At 38.6% G+C, this 22,428-nt stretch overlaps 1 protein-coding gene across 1 annotated transcript in view; it reads left to right on the forward strand.

Annotated features, from left to right (window-relative positions):
* Positions 1–22,428, forward strand: part of CDC5L (cell division cycle 5 like) — a 45,700-nt gene that overhangs the window by 17,534 nt on the left and 5,738 nt on the right. Inside the window, exons 9-14 of the mRNA XM_002914454.4 lie at positions 4,914–5,062; positions 6,693–6,855; positions 8,874–9,038; positions 12,069–12,149; positions 12,442–12,684; positions 15,243–15,440. Of these exons, the coding sequence (XP_002914500.1) occupies positions 4,914–5,062; positions 6,693–6,855; positions 8,874–9,038; positions 12,069–12,149; positions 12,442–12,684; positions 15,243–15,440 (999 nt within the window). The remainder of the gene's footprint in view (positions 1–4,913; positions 5,063–6,692; positions 6,856–8,873; positions 9,039–12,068; positions 12,150–12,441; positions 12,685–15,242; positions 15,441–22,428) is intronic.

The raw sequence follows: 22,428 nt of genomic DNA on the forward strand, positions 1-22,428 counted from the left end.
CCCAGGCGCCCCTAACAGAACACTATTGATCACCCTTACGTCTCATTTCCTCTTCTCTGATAGTCAGAAATATAATTTTTTTTTTAAAGATTTTATTTATTTGATGCAGAGAGACAGCGAGAGAGGGAACACAAGCAAGGGGAGTTTGAGAGGGAGAAGCAGGCTTCCTGCTGAGCAGGTGATGCAGGGCTCGATCCCAGAACACTGGGATCATGACCTGAGCCGAAGGCAGATGCTTAATGGCTGAGCCACCCAGGGGCCCCAGAAATATAATTTTTTATTTATATATAATATCTATTTATTTAGAGAGCAAGCACACACAAGTGGGGTGTGAAGGGGCAGAGAGAGAGGGAGAGAGAGAGAGGATCTTAAGTCTGATGCAGGGCTCGATCCCAAAGCCCTGAGATCATGATCTGAGCTGAAATCGAGTCGGATGCCTAACTGATTGTGCCACCCAGGCACCCCCAGAAATTTTAATTTTAAGGTCTTGATTTGGAGTCAGATAAACTTAGTAAGAGAAACAGTTGTGCTCCTCATTGCTTGCTCTCTAGAGGCTCCAGTTAGAACTCTTTGTTTTTACCACCTTATTGCTAGGACACTTGTTACTTATGGATTTATTTTTAGTTTTAGCCATTTTTCCACTTGGGAGTTTGAACATTTGGCGCTCACACCCTCTTCCTCTACCATGCATACGCACTCTTCCCATCCCTCATGTTCCATTATGATTATATCATAATTTTGATGACCGTGTAAACTGTATTAATTGCTGAGCCTACAAAGTGCCTTGTAATTACTATACTGCACATTATCTTTTTCTTTGAGTTAATGCTTATTTTATTCACATGCTAAATTTTCTCATTACTTAGCAGGAATTCAACTCTAGACTTGACACTATATGTGTAAATCTCCTGTAATCTGATCAAATTTTAGATATTCTTAGCTTTTTGAAGAGGTCTTTCTCAAAATTTCTGAATGTTCTATTTTGGACTGATTATTCTTTAGATCTTGTTTACAGCTTGTTCTCTTATTTCCTGGCACCCTAGAAAATCCCTTGGATTGCCTCTTCCCTGGCTCCCACGCCTTTGGTTTTCTTGGTTTACGCCCTTGTTAATGAAGCATGTCCTTTGGTAACTTTCTGAGGATGGGTTCATGGCAGATGGAATTTTTTTTTTTTTTTAAAGATTTTATTTATTTACTTGACAGAGATAGAGACAGCCAGCGAGAGAGGGGACACAAGCAGGGGGAGTGGGAGAGGAAGAAGCAGGCTCATAGCAGAGGAGCCAGATGTGGGGCTCGATCCCACAACGCTGGGATCATGCCCTGAGCCGAAGGCAGACGCTTAACCGCTGTGCCACCCAGGCGCCCCCATGGCAGATGGAATTTTTAAGACCTTGCATATATATAAATTTCTGTTCTGTCCTCTTAACTGATTGATAGTATAACTGGGTATAGAATTCCAGGTTGAAATCTTCTTTTCTTTTTTTTTTTTTTCCCCCTTTTAAGTAAGCTCTGTACCCAGCATGGGGCTTGAACTCATGACCCTGAGATCAAGAGTTGCATGCTCCACCGAGTGAGTCAGCCAGGCACTCCCAGATTGAAATGGTTTTTGTTTACAGTTTTGAAGGCAGTGCTCCAACATCTTCTGGCTTCTGTTACAGCTCTTGAGATCACCTGTGCCATTTAGGTTGTTAATAGCAAACCCCTTTTTCTCTCCCTCTGGAAGCTTATATGATCTCTTTTTCACATACATATTTCTTGGTGTGGGTCTGTTTTCAATCACTGTGCTGGGTACTTGGTGGATCTTTTCATTCTGGAGACTGACTCATGGTCTTCGATTCTGGGATGTTATTTTGAAAATTTTTGTTTCCTCCTTTCATTGGTCTGTTCCTTTTTATGAACCTCAAATTTTCTTATTCCTTTCTGGTTTCCTGTTTTGATTCACCTTTTGGTTTATTGCTAGGAGATTTTTTGAATTTTATCTTTGTTCAGTTTTTGAATTTTTACTATCACATTTTTAATTTCTAAGAGCTCTTTTTAAAAATGTGTTCAGTTTTTAAGTGTCTCATTTAATGAATATTTTGTCTTTTTCTCTGAGGCTATTAATGATGGTTTTGTTTTGTTCTTAAAAGTTTTCTTTTCCCTGCATAGTGTTTAAGTTTCTTTTGTTCTGTTTTTTGTATTGGATGTTTCCTCAAATATCTTGTAATCTTTAGCTCTCTGCCTATATCTGCCTATTTCTAAGGGTTAAGGGCAGGGCAATTAAAAGTAGACTAGANTAGAAGCCACAGAGAAGGGTACCTGCGTGGCTCAGATGGTTGGGCATCTGCCTTCCGCTCAGGGCGTGATCCCGGCGTTATGGGATCGAGCCCCACATCAGGCTCCTCTGCTGTGAGCCTGCTTCTTCCTCTCCCACTCCCCCTGCTTGTGTTCCCTCTCTCGCTGGCTGTCTCTCTCTGTCAAGTGGGTAAATAAAATCTTTAAAAAAAAAATAAAATAAAATAAAAGTAGACTAGAAGCTCCTTGGGTAAGGCCTCCTTGATTCCAGGCTGAACTGGCTGGGGGGGTTTCGTTGGCAAATTCTCCCCCCCAAAGATTTATTTATTTATTTTAGAGAGAAAGCTAATGTGCACAGGGGGAGGGAGGAGTAAAGGGAGAGGGAGAGAATCTCAAGCAGATTTCCCACTGAGCATGGAACATGATGTGGGGCTCAATCTCATGACCCTAAGATCATGACCTGAGCTGAAATCAAGAGTCAGATGCCCAACCAACTGAGCTGCCCAGGCACCCATCATTGGCAAATTCTTGATGTCAGTATTTCTACATCTTTTCTTTCGTTTTTTTTTTTTTTAAAGATTTTATTTATTTATTTGAGAGAGAGAGAGAGAGAGACAGCCAGCGAGAGAGGGAACACAAGCAGGGGGAGTGGGAGAGGAAGAAGCAGGCTCATAGCGGAAGAGCCCGATGTGGGGCTCGATCCCATAACGCCGGGATCACGCCCTGAGCCGAAGGCAGACGCTTAACCGCTGTGCCACCCAGGCGCCCCTCTACATCTTTTCTTTTAGGTTAGTCAAATTTCTGAGAGAAGTGGCTTCCAATCTCCTGCCCAGAGGTATAAAGCTGGCCAGCCTTTTGGGAGCCTAGTTGGGGAAGAATGTTTGTATTTGGGCTGGCAAAAGGAACACACACAAGACTTTGATAATGTGAAATTCAAGGTTCCTTCCAATGAATATGAACAACACAGTAATGGAATGAATAAGCCTTGCTTTGGTTATCTTCATTTTGCCCCAAAACTTACCGGCTTAAAACATTTTATTGTGTTAATGGTCTCTGTTGGTCAGGAATTTGGCCAGGGCACAGAAAGAATGGCTTGTCTCTGTTCCATGAAGTCTAGGGCCTCAGCTAAGAAGACTCAACATTTGGGGGTGTCTTGATACATAGGGGCTTGAATCATCATCTTTCCATGTCTGGTAGTTGATGCTGGCTGTGGGTTGGGTCCTCACCTGGGAATGGGGAGTAAATCTGTGTGTGGCCTCTCTGTGGCTTGGGCTTTCTTTCAGCAGGTGGCCTCAAAACAGTTGAACTTCTCTCATGGTGTCTCTAGGCCCCAGTGGGGGTGTTGTAGTCAGTGTGGTGGAAAGCTGTGTTTTTGTTCACCCTGCCTTGGAAGTCAAGCAGTGTCACTTTGCTGCATTTTGTTAGTCATAGGTAAATCACAAGGCTGCCTGGATTCAAAAAAAGGGGACATAGACCCCCACCTCTTGATGGGAGTTCTATCAAAGTTGGATCATAAGAAGAGCACATGAGATGAGAGATATGGCTGTGACTATCTTGAAAAATGTAGTCTCTCACAGGGCTGGAGTTGGGGATGAGGAGATTGTGGGTGCAGTGATAGTAGTGAGTGTAGGGCTGTGGTAGAGGGGCTAAAGAGAGCAATGTCAGACTTGCCTAAAGAGAACAGCAAGTCTTCAGAAAGGAACCTGCTCTCGTGAGTTTTCTCAGGAAGTGAATAGGCCACTTAGTGGTATCTTACCAGTTGACGAAACTGAGACTCAGAGGGGCTAATGAAGACTGAATAGAGTTAGTGATAAAGCCAGACTAAAATCTGGGTGTTCTGGTGGCGCCTGGTAGCTCAGTCAGTTAAGCGTCTGACTCTTGATTTTGGCTCAGGTCATGATCTCTGGGTCGTGAGGTTGAGCCCTGTGTTGGGCTCCATGTGGAGCTTGGAGCCTACTTAAGATTTTCTCTCTTTCCCTTTGCCCTTACCACCCCCCCCCACTCACGCATGTATGCACACTCATGTGCTTGTGTGCGTGCGGTCTCTCAAAAAAGAAAAATCTGGTTGTCGTGACATGTAGGCTCACATGGGAAAATCTGAATTCTTAGTTCTTTATGATTGTAAAGAGATTTGGCACAGGTAATAGAAGCTTTTGGGTCATGATAATTTCATTTCAAAACATTTCTTTTTTTCTTTTTTTTTTTTTTTAAAGATTTTATTTATTTATTCGACAGAGATAGAGACAGCCAGCGAGAGAGGGAACACAAGCAGGGGAGTGGGAGAGGAAGAAGCAGGCGCATAGCGGAGGAGCCTGATGTGGGGCTCGATCCCATAACGCCGGGATCACGCCCTGAGCCGAAGGCAGACGCTCACTGCTGTGCCCCCCATCGCCCCCCCAAACATTTCTTGACATTTTAAACTTCATTCCAAAACCTCTGAGATGCTATGTTAGGCTGACAGAGGAATAGAAGTATTGAATGCTGCCACGGCCCAGAGTTCATTTTCTCTCTTGGTGTTCATTAAGAACATGTATAAGAATTCTGTCTCCTTTGAGATTTATATAGTAGGACCAGAAGAGAGGACTCTGCTCTCCTGGCTGAACTGTTAAAATACATTTCTTTACCTTCTTGTTTATCAGGAAGCTCAGAACCTCATGGCCCTGACCAATGTGGACACCCCATTAAAAGGTGGACTTAACACCCCTTTGCACGAGAGTGACTTCTCAGGTGTGACTCCACAGCGGCAGGTTGTTCAGACTCCAAACACAGTTCTTTCTACCCCATTCAGGTATTGTGAATAAGTAAGCCTTTTCTGTTTTAGGAAAACTTGAATCCAAGGATTGGACGTGTTTGCTTTAGTAATGTTGATGGAGAATGGAAATAAGGGTTCAATTTGCCTTTTTGATTTCTTCTCACTCATAGTAGTAAATAACAATAATAATAGCCAGGAATTGGTTAGAACTATATGGAACTTTCTTCTTTTTTCAGGGTTTCTGATGCTGTCACCTTGTTTCTGAATACATTTTATCTGATTTAAAAGAACAAATCGTCCACTGTTAATGATCATTTGTTGAATTTTATAAAAGTTGTAGTCCTTTATCTGTGTATTACTATTGCTTTTCTCCCAGCATTTTATTATGAAAATTTCTAACATTCAGAGAGGTCAAAAGAATGGGAAAACAAACATCCGTATTACTTATCTCCTAGATTCTGCAGTTGTTAGCATCTTACTGTATTTGATTTATCATATATCCGTCAGTCCATCTAATTTTTTAATGCACTTCAAAGTAAGTTGCAGGTTTCTGTCCATTTCACTTCTAACACTGTCTTGTGTATATCATTAACTAGAGGTCAGAGTTCAGTCTTTGTTTTTAATTTTTTTGTTTTGTTTTAAGTTACTGTTTTTTAAGAAGACTTTTTGAGATAAAAATGCTGTAGAAGCAAGTCATATTAAAATGAAATTTGAGCTTTTAAGGTTGGAAATCTTTGGGCTTTACTTTTAATTTTCAGTGTTAGGGGTATGTCCTCCTCCTGGTTGTTTAGTATGGGAAGCATCTCAGGCTGTTATAACTGTACCCAACAGCAGGATCAAGAAGCATCAGCAGCCAAATCCTTTTAATATTTAATACTTTTGCAAGGCTTGTAGGAGAGCCTAATCCCTCTTTTTCCTGTGAATGTCTTCTCTCAACTAGATTGTAAGCTCCTTGGGGACAGGGACCATGTCTAATGATAACACCCCACCTCACCTTTGGGAACACCTGTCTGGCAGTGCCACTTGTCTGCAACAGCCAAGATAAAGGAAATAAGCAACAGCAACAACAACAGAGAAAGGCTTTGATCAATTAAAATATAAGTTGCAGACTGTATGGACTTTATTCCTGAGAGAGTCTCTGCCTTCACTCAGTATATATAAGCCTGTGTTTGGTTTCCAAACAAAATGTACAGGGAGTAACTACTGAAGTAGCCAACAGATCCTCACCACGAGGGCCAAATGATACGATGAAGACACTGAACTAAAAAAAGAGTTTCCTGGGGGTGTTTGAGCAGGGTGGCTGACCTCCATGTTCTCATCCACCCTGCGGTGCATCAAGGAAGAGTTGAAATAATGCTTGGTGGGCCTCGTTTAACAAGGCAAGAAAATGTCAGATGGAATAATTTGGAAGTCATTAAAGTGAAAATACTATGTGTAATACTATGTGTAAATACTAAGCTACTTGAACTAAACCTGTTTTATAACCTAGAAAGCTGACGTAAAACCAGGTAGGGAGACAGAATTTCTGTGATCTTTCTTTCTTTCTTTTATGCTTTCACATAAAATATTGTGAAAATTATTTTCACATAGTTTGTGTGAAAAACACTTGAAAGTACAATCCAGATAAAATTGGTGCTTTCATTAATTGGAATTTCTGTCTTTCTAGGACTCCTTCTCATGGATCTGAAGGGTTGACTCCCCGCAGTGGGACAACTCCCAAACCGGTTATTAACTCCACCCCCGGTAGAACGCCTCTTCGAGACAAGTTAAACATTAATCCTGAGGATGGAATGGCAGACTACAGTGACCCCTCTTATGTGAAGCAGATGGTACATGTCAATTCCCTTTTAATACTATTTTTATAAAAAACCGTTCTGTCTCATGGGTGCTGTATTAAAATATTTCCCCTCATTGGTGCACATTGCATACACCTTAAGAAACTGTATACCTGCGGATGCCAGAAAAGAATGATTGGAGGACTCGAGAAGGAGAACCTTTGGTCTTATAAGCCTACTTATTAATATGTTTGTGAATATTGATTATGCTGATAGTAATGCTCCTTGTATCTCATATGATTTTATTTTTTATCATTTGCTAATGATAGTTTACTTTCTTTTTTTTTTTTTTAAGATTTTATTTATTTATTTGGCAAGATAGAGACAGCCAGTGAGAGGAACACAAGCAGGGGGAGTGGGAGAGGAAGAAGCAGGCTCACAGCAGAGGAGCCTGATGTGGGGCTCGATCCCATAACGCCGGGATCACGCCCTGAGCCGAAGGCAGATGCTTAACCGCTGTGCCACCCAGGTGCCCCGATAGTTTACTTTCTTGACTGATACTTTTTTTTTCTATTTCTATAAAATAAAATTTGAGTTTGGAATGCTTCATAAATTAGGTTTTGAGCCTTGATTCCTCTGTTTGCCCTATACTTTTGGAAGAATAGTCTAGATCTCAAAGGCAAGTTAAGTTGATGTTTATTGCTTATCTTAGTGAAGTTTTCCTTTGTGTATTTTGCAAGCTGATACAGACAGCTAGTTATAAAAGCCACAGTTTTATTTCTGTTCTTGTTACTGCTTTTATTATGTTACTATTGGGTCTTATTATGTGATGCCACAGAAAATCATTGTAAGATGTTTTTTTAATGAGTTCCAGCGATATTGGCCTATTTTCACTTTACAAATTAATTCTACCTTCATGTATAGATTTGGTTAGTTTAGAATTTTTTTGATGCCCAAATTGATATCAGCTAATATCAACTGTGAATGGCTACATGACAACTAAACAAATGAAGAATGTAATGTGTGCAAAGTGCTGATCTGGAGACTTGAAAGGAGCTGAGGTTGAGTAAAGATGTCCTTTGTCTTAAGGAAGTTTATATTTTGGAGAGATTGGCGTACTAAACCATGTCTGAAAATAATTGTAATATAAGAACAGAGTAAGCTCTCTGAGTAAAACCAGCATACTTAGGGTGGCCAAAGAAAGAAATAATCACGTTTGTTGGGTGGGCACTTGGAAAGCCTTCATTGAGGAGGTATGCTCAGAAGGAGATTGGGGTCTATCTCAGATGGAGGCCACGATGTGAGTAAGCATGGAGCATGTTTTGGACCTAGCAGCTCATCGGGTCCTCACACCTACCATACATGTAATGGAGCTGTGGGGAATGAGACTGGAAAGGTAAGCCAAGGATGTACTGGGGAAAACTTGGGATACCAGGCAGTTTCTTTCGGGAAAAGTAGACTGTTTTCTTTGGCCATCATATGACCTAGTAATTCCTTCCTTCCTCCCTCCCTCCCTCCCTCCCTCCCTTCCTTCCTTCCTCCCTCCCTCCCTTCCATTTGTTTTTAAGTAAACTCTATGCCCAACATGGGGTTTGAACTCATGACCCCAAGGTCAGGAGTCGCATTCTCCACTGACTGAGCCAGCCGGGTGCCCTAGTCTATTAAAAATAAGCACACACAAAAATTCAGGCATCTTTTCAGATTAGGTTTAATTAGTCCAAGGACAAATTAACTTGTGAACTTGTTCTTTTCATTTGCTGTTAAATTTCAGTTTCAGAAATGTTTTCCTTAAATGGAAATCCTAAAGGATTTTTCTGCCCCTGCAGAGGTAATTCCCAAACCGTCTATTAGAATATCCCTGAGTAATTGTATCGATCACAAATCAGAGTTATTGGTCTTAATTTAGAGAAGAAAGTGAGTTAGAAATCAAGCAAAAAACTTGTCTGAGCTCTGAAGGTAGGGATCATTTTTCTAGAATTAAAATAAGCTAATTATTTTTTAGAAACTCTTAAAAGAATATTGGTTGAATTCTTAATGTGTATGAATTTAGATGGACCAATTTTTTTCTACAGGAGAGAGAATCTCGTGAACATCTCCGTTTAGGATTGTTGGGCCTTCCTGCCCCTAAGAATGACTTTGAAATTGTTCTGCCAGAAAATGCTGAGAAGGAGCTGGAAGACCGTGAAATAGATGATACTTACATTGAAGATGCAGCTGATGTGGATGCACGAAAGCAGGTGGGTAATTGTGCTAGAAAGGAAGTGTGAAGTTGCTGAGCTATGTCAGTGGACTGAGAGAATAAAGAATGGTCATTAAATGTGTCAAGATCCCTCCTTAAAAAAAACAAAACGTTTTTTCAGTATTTAAAGAGATTTCTCTAAAGTAAATTACTTACCATTATTAATAACATAAAATCATGTAATTAATAATATACCGAGAATATCTTTTTTTTTTTTTTTAAAGATTTTATTTATTTATTTGACAGAGATAGAGACAGCCAGCGAGAGAGGGGACACAGCAGGGGGAGTGGGAGAGGAAGAAGCAGGCTCATAACAGAGGAGCCTGATGTGGGGCTCGATCCCATAACGCCGGGATCACGCCCTGAGCCGAAGGCAGATGCTTAACCGCTGTGCCACCCAGGCACCCCTATACCGAGAATATCTTGATAGGCGTTCTTAAGATGTGTATGTATATATATAATTTAAATACCTTCTATCAGATTTGTGATGCCTCTTTAATATACACATAAATAGTCTTTTATTTTATTTTTTTGATTTTATTTTTTTATATTAGTGAGTGTGCAGCGGGGGAAAGAGGGAAATTTCGAGTGTGTCAGAATAATAATAGTAACATCTTATACTGATATATCTCATAGTTACTTACTTATTTGCACATACTAACCTGGTGATGTAAATAGGATAGGTATTAGCTTCATTTTAGAAGTGAGGAAATAATCTCAGGTTAATTAACTTTCCCAGCTTTCATATTTGGGAAGTGGTGAATCTTGATCTCACACTGAGGTCATGTGACCCCTCTTAGGAATTCTTTCTGGAGTCCATTTCAGGATGATCTTAGAAGTTGAGTGATTTCATGGAACTGAAGTGTGAGTAGCATCAATACAAATATATTTTAGAAATCACATGAATGTGCTTTTAATACAGGATAATACTTTTTGTGTTTAGTTCTCTTAGTTACTTTGTTCTACATATACTCTTAGAAATGCTGTGAAATTCTAATGTGTTAACTCACATAATTCATGATTTAAGAATCAGAAAACAACACATTCATTGGTTGGCTTTTTAAATTAAAAATCACTGACTTTTGGGGTGGAAGTGAGGGTTGTATTGCAGGAGGAACAATTGAGAGTCCCTTCTAAGTTTAGGATTCCAATTTATTTATTTTTAATTTTTAAATTTTATTTTAATTCCAATATAGTTAACATACAGTGTAATATTAGTTTCAGGTGTACTATGTAGTGATTCGACACTTCATACATACACATCATCCAGTGCTCATCGCGACAAGTGCACTCCTTAATCCCCAGCACCCATTTCACCCTTTCCCCCACCCACCCTTCTGTTAACCGTCAGTTTGTTCTCTGTAGTTAAGAGTCTGTTTCTTGGTTTGTCTCTCTCTTTTTCCTTTTGCTGGTTTTATTATATTCTATATATGAGTGAAATCATATGGTACTTGTCTTTCTCTGACTGACTTATTTCGGTTAACATTATACCCTGTCTCCATCCATGTTTTTGCAATTGGCAAGATTTCATTCTTTATGGCTAAAGGCTGAATAATACTCCATTGTAGTGTGTGTGGGTGTGTATCGTGTCTTCTCTATCCATACACACACAAATACATATGTGTATGTACATATAAACATACATCCATCACATCTTTATCCATTTAGCTCTCCGTAGACACTTGGGCTACTTCCATAATTTGTCTATTGTAATTAATGCTGCTCTAAACGTAAGGGTGCATGTATCCCTTTGAATTAGTGTTTTTGTGGTTTTTTGTGTAAATGCCCAGTAATGTGATTGCTGGATCGTAGGGCAGTTCTATTTTTAACTTTCTGAGGAACTTCCCATACTGTTTCCCACAGTGGCTGCACCAGTTTGCATTCCTGATAACAGTACAGGAGGGTTCCTTTTTCTCCACATCCTTGCCAACACTTGTTGTTTCTTGTGTTTTTAAAGTTAGCCATTCTGACAGGTGTGGGTGATATCTTATTGTAGCTTTTTTTCTTTTTTAAAGATTTTATTTATTTATTTGACAGAGATAGAGACAGCCAGCGAGACAGGGAACACAAGCAGGGGGAGTGGGAGAGGAAGAAGCAGGCTCATAGAGGAGCCTGATGTGGGGCTCGATCCCATAACGCCAGGATCACGCCCTGAGCCGAAGGCAGACGCTTAACCACTGTGCCACCCAGGCGCCCCCTTATTGTAGCTTTTAAAAAAAATTTTTTTAAGTAGGCTCCACACCCAATGTGGGGCTTGAACTCACGACCCTGAGAGCAAGAGTCAGATGCTCTGCCAACTGAGCCAGCTAGGTGCCCCTATCTCATCGTAGTTTTGATTTGCATTGCCCTGTTGATGAGAGATGTTGAGCGTCTTTTCATATGTCCATTAGCCATCTGGATGTCATCTTGGAAAAGTGTCTGTTCACATCTTCTGCCCATTTTTTTTCTTCTGCCCATTTTTTAATTGAATCATTTGTATTTTGGTGTTGAGTTGTGTAAATTCTTTATATATTTTGGATACTAACTCTTTATTGGATATGTCATTTGCAAATACCTTCTCCCATTCAACAGGTTGCCTTTTAGTTTTGTTGATCATTTCCTTCAGTGTGCAGAAGCTTTTAATTTTGATGTAATCCCATAGTTTATTTTTGCTTTTATTTCCCTTGCCTCAGGAGGCATATCTAGAAAAATGTTGCTACAGCTGATGTCAGAGACATTACTGCCTGTGCTCTTTTCTAGGATTTTTATTAGGATTCCAGTTTAAACAAGAAAAGAATGACTATCTGATGGATGGAGCCATGTAAACTTGGAGAATGCTCTAGTAGCTGTTGGCAGTTGTTAGTTTGTATTGTAAGGAGAGAATGAATAGACTGATTCTGTTGCCTTATATTGTTTTTCTACAAACTTACACAGGTTTCTGTAGCATTAGCTCTTGAACATACATGTTCTTATAAAGTGTTCTCAACTCTAATGAAATGTGGCATATACTGCATAGCTGTAATAATGGATATAACAATAATTTTTTAAGGCTATACGAGAGGCAGAGCGTGTAAAGGAAATGAAACGAATGCACAAAGCTGTCCAGAAAGATCTGCCAAGACCATCAGAAGTAAGTGTTAGAATTTCTGGCTTAGGAGGTTTTAAGTTTCTTCTTTTATGATTGATGTTTTTATATCATTCATAAAGTCTGTAAAACATAATTTTATCTACTTTCTGGAATATAGTAAAGCAGTTCCCAGATTTAATCTCTAAAATGTTTCACTGGTACAAGTAAGACCTTAGAAGGGGAAAAAAAAAAAAGTTTCTTTTGAAAACGTAAAACCGCTATTCACGCTAGAACAAGTAATAGCATCTGTATTGCAGTGATATGTTTGGTAATTGCACTTGTTTTAAAATTTTAGGTAAATGAAACTATTCTAAGACCCCTAAATGTGGAACCACCTCTAACAGATTTACAAAAAAGTGAAGAACTAATCAAAAAAGAAATGATCACAATGCTTCATTATGACCTTCTGCATCACCCTTACGAACCATCTGGAAATAAAAAAGGAAAAACTGTGGGATTTGGTACTAATAATTCAGAACACATTGCCTATCTGGAACATAATCCTTATGAAAAATTCTCCAAAGAAGAGCTCAAAAAGGTATGATTCAACAGGAATGTTTTAGTCTTTATTAAAGTATTTATTAAGTACTATGTATCATGGACGAACATGAGCTTTATTTTCTCATGCTGATATTTATAAACAAGTGAATTATGTGATTAGGACATAAACATTCATATTAAGTGTTAGGAAGAAGACGTACTTGACCACACCCTCTCCCCTTCTGTGCTAGGGCTCTTCAGGTGATCACTGGCTTAGGTGGCAAGGTGTTTTTGTTTCATGGGTGTATGTCTGATGGACAGTTGCTGTGATTGCCAGTTCCTGTGTTTCGCTCTGCTACTTCTGAGTAGAATTGAATGCCTTTAATACTTAAATCTCGTTTATTTAGATTAATATGAAAAAGCAAGCATATATTCAAAATGTTTCTTTCACCTAGTCAGAGAAAGGAAATACTGTTTACTGAATTTCTTTCCCTCACAGGATTTCCCACTATCCTTTTGGATAAGTAAATACAGAAACGTTTTCTTGTATAAAGTCTGTCCTGCCTCTTCCTCCATATGCATTTGATTATTTCTGCTTTGACAGAGCAAACAGCTGTGACTGTGAATAGAAATCTGTTCCATGGTATGAGAAAATACAGTTGGTGCCGTGGCTGGAAGCAGAGTGATCATTAGCTTTACTCATTTTTCTGTAGGCCTTAGCCCGGAGGGGCAGTGACAGACCTGTTGATTGGTATGGGCTATTGCATACTTGGGAGAAACTACCCATAAGATATCTTTTTTCTATCTTCTCCCCAGTTCTTTCCCTCTGCCCTTTTCTTACTTTCTGTTTTCCTTGTTGCAGAAGTAATGCGTGTTTATTAAAGGATTTTTAGAAAATAGAGAAAGGAAGGGTTTAAATTTATATCTGAACAGTTTGCCCCTGATTTCTGAATAACTCTTGAGTTACTGTTTTTTAGCAAGTGCGATGGGAAACCGACATCTGTTGAGGGCCTGTTCCTGTGGCAAGCACATTTAATAATCGGACTGAGGTTGAGAATTACACTCTGAATTCCATACTTGAACAGTCTCCTCTCTTTAGAGTAAAAATAGGGGAAGATGGGATTTAAGAATTTATGTATGGAAACCTGAAATAAGGATCACATTGTGATCGCTTGTTGCCTGATAGAAGGTTCTATAGGGGGTAGATTCTAATAAAATTTTTGAAAATAATAATTGTAGGTAGTGCTTTGGAATTATTTGAAACCATTACAGAGTAGTTTGAATATTGTTTTATATTTTATGTATGTATTTATAGTCGTCTGTGTTCCAAAAAGAATTGGAAGCAGCTGTTTACTTAGATTATGGAGAGTTTAAAGATAACTTAGTCATACTCTCTTCTAATAATTACAAGAGCGGAATTTGTAAATTTTTATTCTGTACAGTTTGGGAGTGATATACCGTATGTCTTATGAAGTGTCAGATTTTCATTAAAAATGTTAAAATTGGTTTGTTCTCATTATTTCCTCTCAGAGATACTGTTTTAAAGAATCTGTTCTGTATCTTCTATAGACATGATTTTTCATTGTTTTAAGTATATATTTTGGTCTTATTTTCTGATGTATTAGAATGATTGAAAGCTTCCTTTAAGGCACAAAAAAAATAGTTGTCAGTTTTGATCCATGAAACAAAGGGCTGGAAAAAGTTTATGTGGTACGCTCTTGGAGTCATTGTGTCTGACGTTGGGCCAGGCTCTGTATGTATATTGTATCACTTAATCCTAATAACAAACATGTCAGGTAGGTATTATCCTCATTTTGCAGATGAGAAATGGGCTCAGAGATGTTAAGCAAGTTCAGACAGCTCCTTAAATGGTAAAGCTATGATTTGTATCCAGGCCTGTCCAACTCGATCCCCCTCATTCTGTCATCTTAAACTTTCTTTCGTAGTAAGTGGAACCTGGTCTGTGATCCATTATTTTTTGATCTGTGCCTCCGCCTCATTCTCTGGCAATGTCAGCGGCATTTCATCAGATGAGAAAAAAGGCCTGTATCAAAAGAAATGCCTAGTTCCCCTTCACAATCCTGTGAACTCTAATGTGTAGGGTGGGATTGGTAGAGTGGAAGGAGCACGGCCAAGCATAGGTACCATTTGGCTTGGGCACGATCCTGCCTTGCCTTTCTTAGTGATGTGTTTTTGAACAAGTTGCTTAATGTCTCTGAGCCTTAGTTTCATCACCTTTAAAATGAGGTTGATATTAGCTACTTTTAAGGTGGTGTGGTATTTGGAGAGAATGTAAGTGAAACCTTTAGACTGAAGTGTTTCTGGCATCTAGTAGATAACCAAGAAATGGTGGCTACTATTACAGTGAGTGAAGGCAAAGGGTGTTTATGTTATTGGGGATACATGGACGCTTGCCTTTTTAGATCCGCCTGCACCAACCTATTGGCTTCTTAATTCTTTGCTTAAGTATTGTTCTTCCCTTCCACAAAAAACAACTAGTCAACCCAAACTCCTTGCCTTTACCCAAAGAAAGAGGAAAAACTAGTTTTTTAAAGCTCTCTCTTGATGGCAAGCTATTTTAGTACCCAAACTTACTGAAATTATTACTGTTCGCAGGCCCAGGATGTTCTGGTGCAGGAGATGGAAGTGGTCAAACAAGGTATGAGCCACGGAGAACTCTCAAGTGAAGCTTATAACCAGGTGTGGGAAGAGTGCTACAGTCAAGTTTTGTATCTTCCCGGGCAGAGCCGCTACACACGGGCCAACCTAGCTAGCAAAAAGGACAGGATTGAGTCACTTGAAAAGAGGCTTGAGGTTGGTATCCTTTTCAAATTCTATTTAAAGTGTATCTTTTTTTTTTTTTTAAAGATTTTATTTATTTATTCGACAGAGATAGAGACAGCCAGCGAAGAGAGGGAACACAAGCAAGGGGAGTGGGAGAGGAAGAAGCAGGCTCATAGTGGAGGCGCCCGATGTGGGGCTCGATCCCATAACGCCGGGATCACGCCCTGAGCTGAAGGCAGACGCTTAACCGCTGTGCCACCCAGGCGCCCCTTAAAGTGTATCTTGATTGAAATAATGAAGCAAATAATACCACTGGAGACAATTTCAGAAAAGTAGACTGGGTGATTGTTGCTTTTGCAATTTTTTAAAAAGTCTATTTATTTGTTTTAGTAGTCTCTACACTCAGTGTGGAGCTCGAACTTCCGACCCTGAGATCAAGAGTTGCATGCTCTTCTGACTGAGCCAGCCAGGTGCCCCTTGCTTTTGCAGTTCTCGAGGGAAGACTACACTGAAGTGTTTGATCTTCTTTGACTTTCATTGGTTTTCAGAATTGCTGGCCGTTTATGATAAAGAGTGTCCTCCAGGTTGATCACAGGTCAAACAGAACCTTTTAAATGTGGGAGCAGGAGATGAGAAGTTAACACTAATCACTCAGAATAGTGGACTTCAGTGCTAGAACAGAAGGGAGCTAGAATAAGGAGGGAGCTCAGTGGTACCAAGAAGCTTTTTTTTTTCTATAGCCAAGGGAGCATATTTATAAAACTTTGGTTCCTTTCTGTTCATCCTCTGATTGCTTTTTTGTTTGTTACAGAGAGAGCACTGAGCTGGATTATCTTAGACAATGGCTTCTGTGATTTTTTCACATCTGAGGAAATGTTGAAATGTACTAGATGGGGATTTCATGGCATATGGTTTCTTAATATAGTCTGCGTGTTTTGAATTCCAGAATCTGTGTAGGCATTTTGCCAAGGGCATGTAAATTGTGGTTCGTGGACCACTAGGCTGCCTTGTGGATTCTTAATGGTGGTCTTCAGGGATGTTTCTGAGGCCAGGGTGGGATGGGGGAATCTAGGGGTGCTACAGGCAATCACATGAAGAAATGGCCTCAAATTTACTCTTATGTGAATACCAATTTCTTTTTACAGAAAGCAGGTTGGAAAATATTTTTATTTAGTGTTGAAATAACAAATGGTGATATCACTTGGGGGGTGTTGGTGCTGTGTGGGCCTAGGGAAATGAACAGGAAAAAGCACTTTTTGATTATGAAATTATTTTAAGTCCAGACTTTACTTTTAAGACCACATGTATAGGCACCTGATGATTAACACCTTTGAGCCTCTTTTATCATTTAGTGGGAAATTATTTTCTGTTTGAAGTAATTCTCATCTCGGGTGAAATCTTTGCAATCCAGTTACTGCTAGTTACTCCAGTTGTATTTCGAACTTCCAGCAGGGTGTGCTGTTGTGCTGTGTTTTAATTCACGATTTAAAGTCAGGCAAAGGAGAACATCAGTGGTTACATTTTAAGTTCTATTTTCTGTTGTGCAGGCTTCGTTTCTTATTTATAAATGGTAGTTAATGTAATCCTGATCTAAGGTCACATCATAATTGATTAGAAAGTTATTTGGAAAGCTTCCTTGTAACACTGATACATAAATACTTTGGTCTCTCACTTAGTTTGAAATGCTTCTCATTTGAGGTGGGTAAACTTTTTCTGCCTCAAGTGGTAAGGACATTTTGTGCTCTTTAAGATATAAAAAAAGTTTTTCCCTAAATCTCATTTACTTTGTTGAGGCACTAACTTTCATGACAGCAAATAAATGTGTCACAAAGTGAGTGGTGCCATAAAGTACAGTAATTTTTATTTTTATGTTGAATTGGTCTTGTGCATTTTGAAGGGAAAACTACAGAAAGAACCACTGCTGTTCTTTTGGAGATTTATTTGGGTCGTTTATGAGCAACCATTAAAAACATGTGGTTCTCTTTGTTCAGTTCAGTACCAGGAACTGAAATCTTCCGTTGAACTATTTTTGTTGAAGGATTGGTGATTTTGGAAGAATATTCATAAAACAGTCTGAAGTAATTTTTCTTTTCTTGACTTCTGGATAACTTACTTTATTGTTTACCCAGCTAGTTACTTTTAAAGAATATGTAATCAAATCCTTTAATTTAGTAAACTACACTTATTTCAAATGAAAGTTCATTAAATCTTTAAAAAGAAGAAAAGAGACTCAAAAACCCAAATAAACAAATCCCCCATTTTATTTGTATCCATCCCTAATTCAGAACTCGGTTTGTGTTAGCTTATTTTAGTTTTTGAAGACACAATTCTACTGGTTTGAAATACATAAATATTTTATTTCAATTGTGGTAATTCTTTCATCATTTCAGTTGATTGCTAAATTATAAACATTATTCAAAGTCTGTTGTGGGGAAGGAACTCCAGTCGTATTATATAAACTAAATGCTGTACTTAAATTATTCTTTCCACTCTTCGGTTCAGGGAGATATGCCTTTCTGTGCAAGCATGATGCACCGTGGCTGCCAGTGTGTTTGATTTTTGCTGTCATGAACTTTGGAACAGTGAATCTAAATTATGGCCCTATCACAGTGTATCAGGCAAGATGAAATCCAGCTTTGTCGTGGTTGGTGTCTCCTAAATGGATTAAAAAATATGCCCCGAGGTTTATCTTGGAGCTGGTCTTTGAGCCATTACTCATGATTAGTATTTGACACGTAGAACTTAAATGAAAACCCTTAAGATATTCATTTAAAACTAATAAAACCATCTCGGATTTTATGTAGAATGTGGTGGGTGGTATAAGGAGTCTGTTAAACGCATAGAATCAGCATGTAGTCACAGGTCAGAAGTAAGCGGGAAAGACTTCAGAATTGTAACTAAGTTCATGTATTTTATTCTGCTTTGGAGGCAGAACTAACTTTAGAATCTTGCCAAACATCTGTATGTAAAGGCAGCAGCAGCAAATAGAAATGATAGCTGATTATCAGAAACGGAAAAGTGAGAAAGCATAGCATGTTGAGGGCATTTAAATATGATATTTTAATAACTTCTGAGGGCATTGTCCGTGTAGAGTAGAGTGATTGCTGTTTGTAGTGATGCCGCAGATTTATTTAAAAAACAATTTCTGTTCAGGGTTATTTCTTTATTCTTTCTTTTTCTTTCTTTCTTTCTTTCTTTCTTTCTTTCTTTCTTTCTTTCTTTCTCTTTCTTTCTTTCTTTTTCGGATGGCTAAAACAGTAGGAAAATTTTTATTAGAGGGTAAAAAATAAAAGGGCTTTAGTACTTGATGTAATCATATGTTTAGTGACTATTACTGAGCATCTGCTGTGTGCCAGCCCTTGTTCTAGCCCCTGGGAATACAGCAGGAACAAAGCAGACAAGCTCTGTGCTCTTGTGGACTTCAGTTATCTGGAAAATGCTTCATGTGGAGAACCTCATTTTCTGATGATGCCAGATAAATGAGTCATTACTGTATTTGGGAAGTGCAAATAGAATTTGAAGTGTTCTAATTTGTTTCCACTTTAAGTGGAAATAGGAAATCGTCTGAAGACATAATTATTTTGAGTGAAATAATTTCCAGTAGGTGCAAAAGTGAAATGAGAAGTCTGAATTTAGGCCTGCTATTAAATTTAATAGTATTTGAAATAGTATCTAAACTGCTGTGTTGAGGAAGTTTGGCTGAAAAGTAGATTTTGTCATGTTAGCTATAAAAACGGAAAGGCTTTCCTTAGAGGTGGAAAGTAGGTCCAGAAGTAATACTTCCCTGTATTTTACTGGCACAGTCAGCTTAGTCAAGAAATATTATGTAACATCGACTTCTTGGAAATAAAGTAACTTAAAGAACACAGATAACACATTTAAAATCTTTCTCAGTGTATTTGTAGAACTCTTATGAGGACCCCTGCCTTTACTGAATGGTTATATTTCAGCAAAATTGGCTGCACAATGGATCATATTTTCTCAGTGATTGTCGTTATAAAGTCAGATATTTTTACATAGGAAAAAATTCACCCTTAATATTTTAAAGAGTGAAAGCTTAGGGTAAAGATCAGCTTGTTGGGCAAATCTGGGTGGAGGACCATATGTTGTAGTCACTCGGCAGGTTTATGTTCCCTTGTGGGTGTGTGTGGGGAGGGGTGACAGGGCACAGGAGAGAAGTTTCTAGTACTCTGGAACACTCCCTTTCTCAAGTTCTGCACTTTGCCTTGACCCTTAAAGGCACTGACAGATTTCTTGGTTGTTTTATCAAGAACTCTAGAGCTGGATCAGAGATCTCCTTGGTACAATTGAGTTGCTTCTATTATGCCTCAGCATTGAGTTGAATTTGTTTCATGTGTTTCATTTCCTAACTCATGCAGGTGTAAAGTGCTCTTGGTGTCGCGTTGTTGGTACTTTACTGTTCTTGAAAAGGCTTTTAGTAAGGTTTTGCCTCACTGCTTAGCTTGCTTTGTGGGGATGCAGCCTGGTGGTTGCTAACTCGGGGCGATGCTAGCAATAATCACTTACTTGGACCTGCAGCTCATCAGTGTGCAGAAGGTTCACTGATAGAACTTAATGCTAGTGAGTAGTATAGAGATTAAAGGAAAGGCGCTCATGGACTCTTGTTGTTTGCAAACATTTCGGTGGTTGAACCACATCGTTACTACTATGGGCTCATGTTGCTAAATGATGGACTAGGAAGTGGAGCTGCCATCAACTCTGTATTTATTTTGGGTATCCTTAAACCTGTTTTTCCAGTGGGATAAAGTTATATTCCGGGCCCCCAAGCAGGAGTTTCACTGAGGGATGCTCTTAATGTTTCTGAACCTCACTGTAACGGACTTTAACTGAAGACAGTATTGGAGACCCAAGGATAATGTGTTTATTTTGGAATTACTTAAGCTTAGTAACCTTAACAAATTTAGTGAGTTTGAAAGTAACAATTACACTTTTATAAGTCCCATACAGCCCCCTTTTGTAATGACCCGAGGAAACACTTATGGTTCCACTGATTCATCTCCTGGGGACCATCAGTTTTCCATTGGTCTCTGGCCAGTCTTTTTTAGACAGTTTCTCTTCTATGCATTTAAAAAATAACATTTGTAGGCGTTTTACTAAAAATAATACCTGTACTTTGTAGAAAATTTAAAAAGAAATTAAAAAACAATTTGAGAAGAAGCCTACCATCCAGACATAATCGCCTTAAACATTTTGAGGGGTGCGTATGTGTGTATGTGTATATTTATATATACGTGTGTGTATATATGTGACTAAAGATAGAAAAAAATTACCATATGCATTTATGTATAGATGAAAGGAGGAAGGTGTTTAGAGCTGAATTGGAATCACTGTATACTACTTTGTTAATTTAATAGTATATTATTACAGATATCATTTAAAAAAAAAGAAACCTGATCACTTGCTCTCATTTATAAAGTTGTGGCAAAGAACAGCTTTGGCAAAATCCCCAAGTAATTATATACTAGTTATATTCTGCCCAACTTCTTAAAAAGTTGTTAAATAACCTTTTCTTCCCTGTAAAATTTTTCTGAGAGATGTTTGTTTTCTTATGATTTTATAGCTTGTTGGGAATAAAATAATTAGGAATTTAAAAGTATAAGCTGGGGAAAGGCAAAGCTTTTCTCAAGTGTCAAATAAAATTCTTGTAGGCTAATGTCTCAGTCAGGGAAAGAATGATGGGCAGATCCATTAATTAAGATCTTGTTTATGTGTGTCTGGAATAACTTGTTTTTCAGGGAACTGTCTGATGGCATTAAGCCATTTAGACCCACAGTTTGAATTTCTTCAGGCATGTTTGCATTTCAGGGGCTGAGGCAAGGAGAAAGTTCAGTTTATTAGTAGTGGCATGGCCTAATGTGTTGAACTTTCAAGTAGGACACATTCCGTAGCTTCTTCACTTAGTCACTGTGTGGCCCAGGGCAAATTACTTAACCTCTCTGAGCCTCAAACTTCCTTACCTGTAATATTTGGGTGAGAAAAACGGAAGTGAGAGTTTGAGATACTGTAAGATTAAATGAGATACTGTGTGCCTAGCGAATAGCGATGTTTAGTGAATAGAAATTCTCTTCTCCTGTCTATTCAGGTCTGTTACCACCCTTAGTGTTATCTGGATTGGATTAAACTTGGTTTGATACTTTCAGATATCAAGAAGTAACTTCAGTGCTTTGACAACAGGGTGGCTGAGTTTTTATTCTATAAATTTTGATGACAGTCTGAAATTTGAGACATGGGTTGATTTTCACAGAGAGATTGAGAAAGGCTTAAGGCTCAGATTTTGGTTAGTATAAATGTATTTTAACATAATTGTGGATTGTAATTTAACATTTCATATATACATTTTGGTGTGTTGAAATCGTTGACATACTGGCAAATTTCGATGTTTCTTCTATTTCATTGTATTGATGTTTCCTGGTTTGTGGTGTACAGCCTTAACAAAATAGCCTCTGCAGTAGATAACTGAATTTGAATTTTGTAGAACCTTTTATTACGGGAGTTTTCAAGTATACCCTACCGTGGATTAGCGTAATGAGTCCTCAAGTGTTAGCATCCAGCTAGGGGTATCAACTCATAGCCGCTTTTGTTTCATATGTTATTCTCCCTTTCCCATTATTTTGAAGCAAATTCCAGACATTGTATTATAAAACTGAGTTACGTTACATGAAATTTGTCAGTTTGGTGTCTCCCACACATTGATATGTAGATACATTCTCATTTACCTCCCCTTTTGGAACGAATTTTACTCTTTCATTTTGGATGTAGTCAGCTTTAATTATATCAGGTGTTGTCCCACTTTAATTTTTTCATAGTTACAGTTTTCTTTTTCTTTTTAAAGATTTTATTTATTTGAGAGAGAGAGAGACAGAGGTAGCGACAGGGAGAGGGAGAAGCAGGCTCAATCCCAGGACCCTGAGATCGTGATCGGAGCCAAAGGCAGACGCTTAACCCACTGAGCCACTCAGGTGCCCCTAAGTAGCGTTTTTATTTTTTCTTTTCTTTT

This window comes from Ailuropoda melanoleuca, chromosome 19 (assembly GCF_002007445.2).
Source record: "Ailuropoda melanoleuca isolate Jingjing chromosome 19, ASM200744v2, whole genome shotgun sequence".
NCBI lineage: Eukaryota > Metazoa > Chordata > Mammalia > Carnivora > Ursidae > Ailuropoda > Ailuropoda melanoleuca.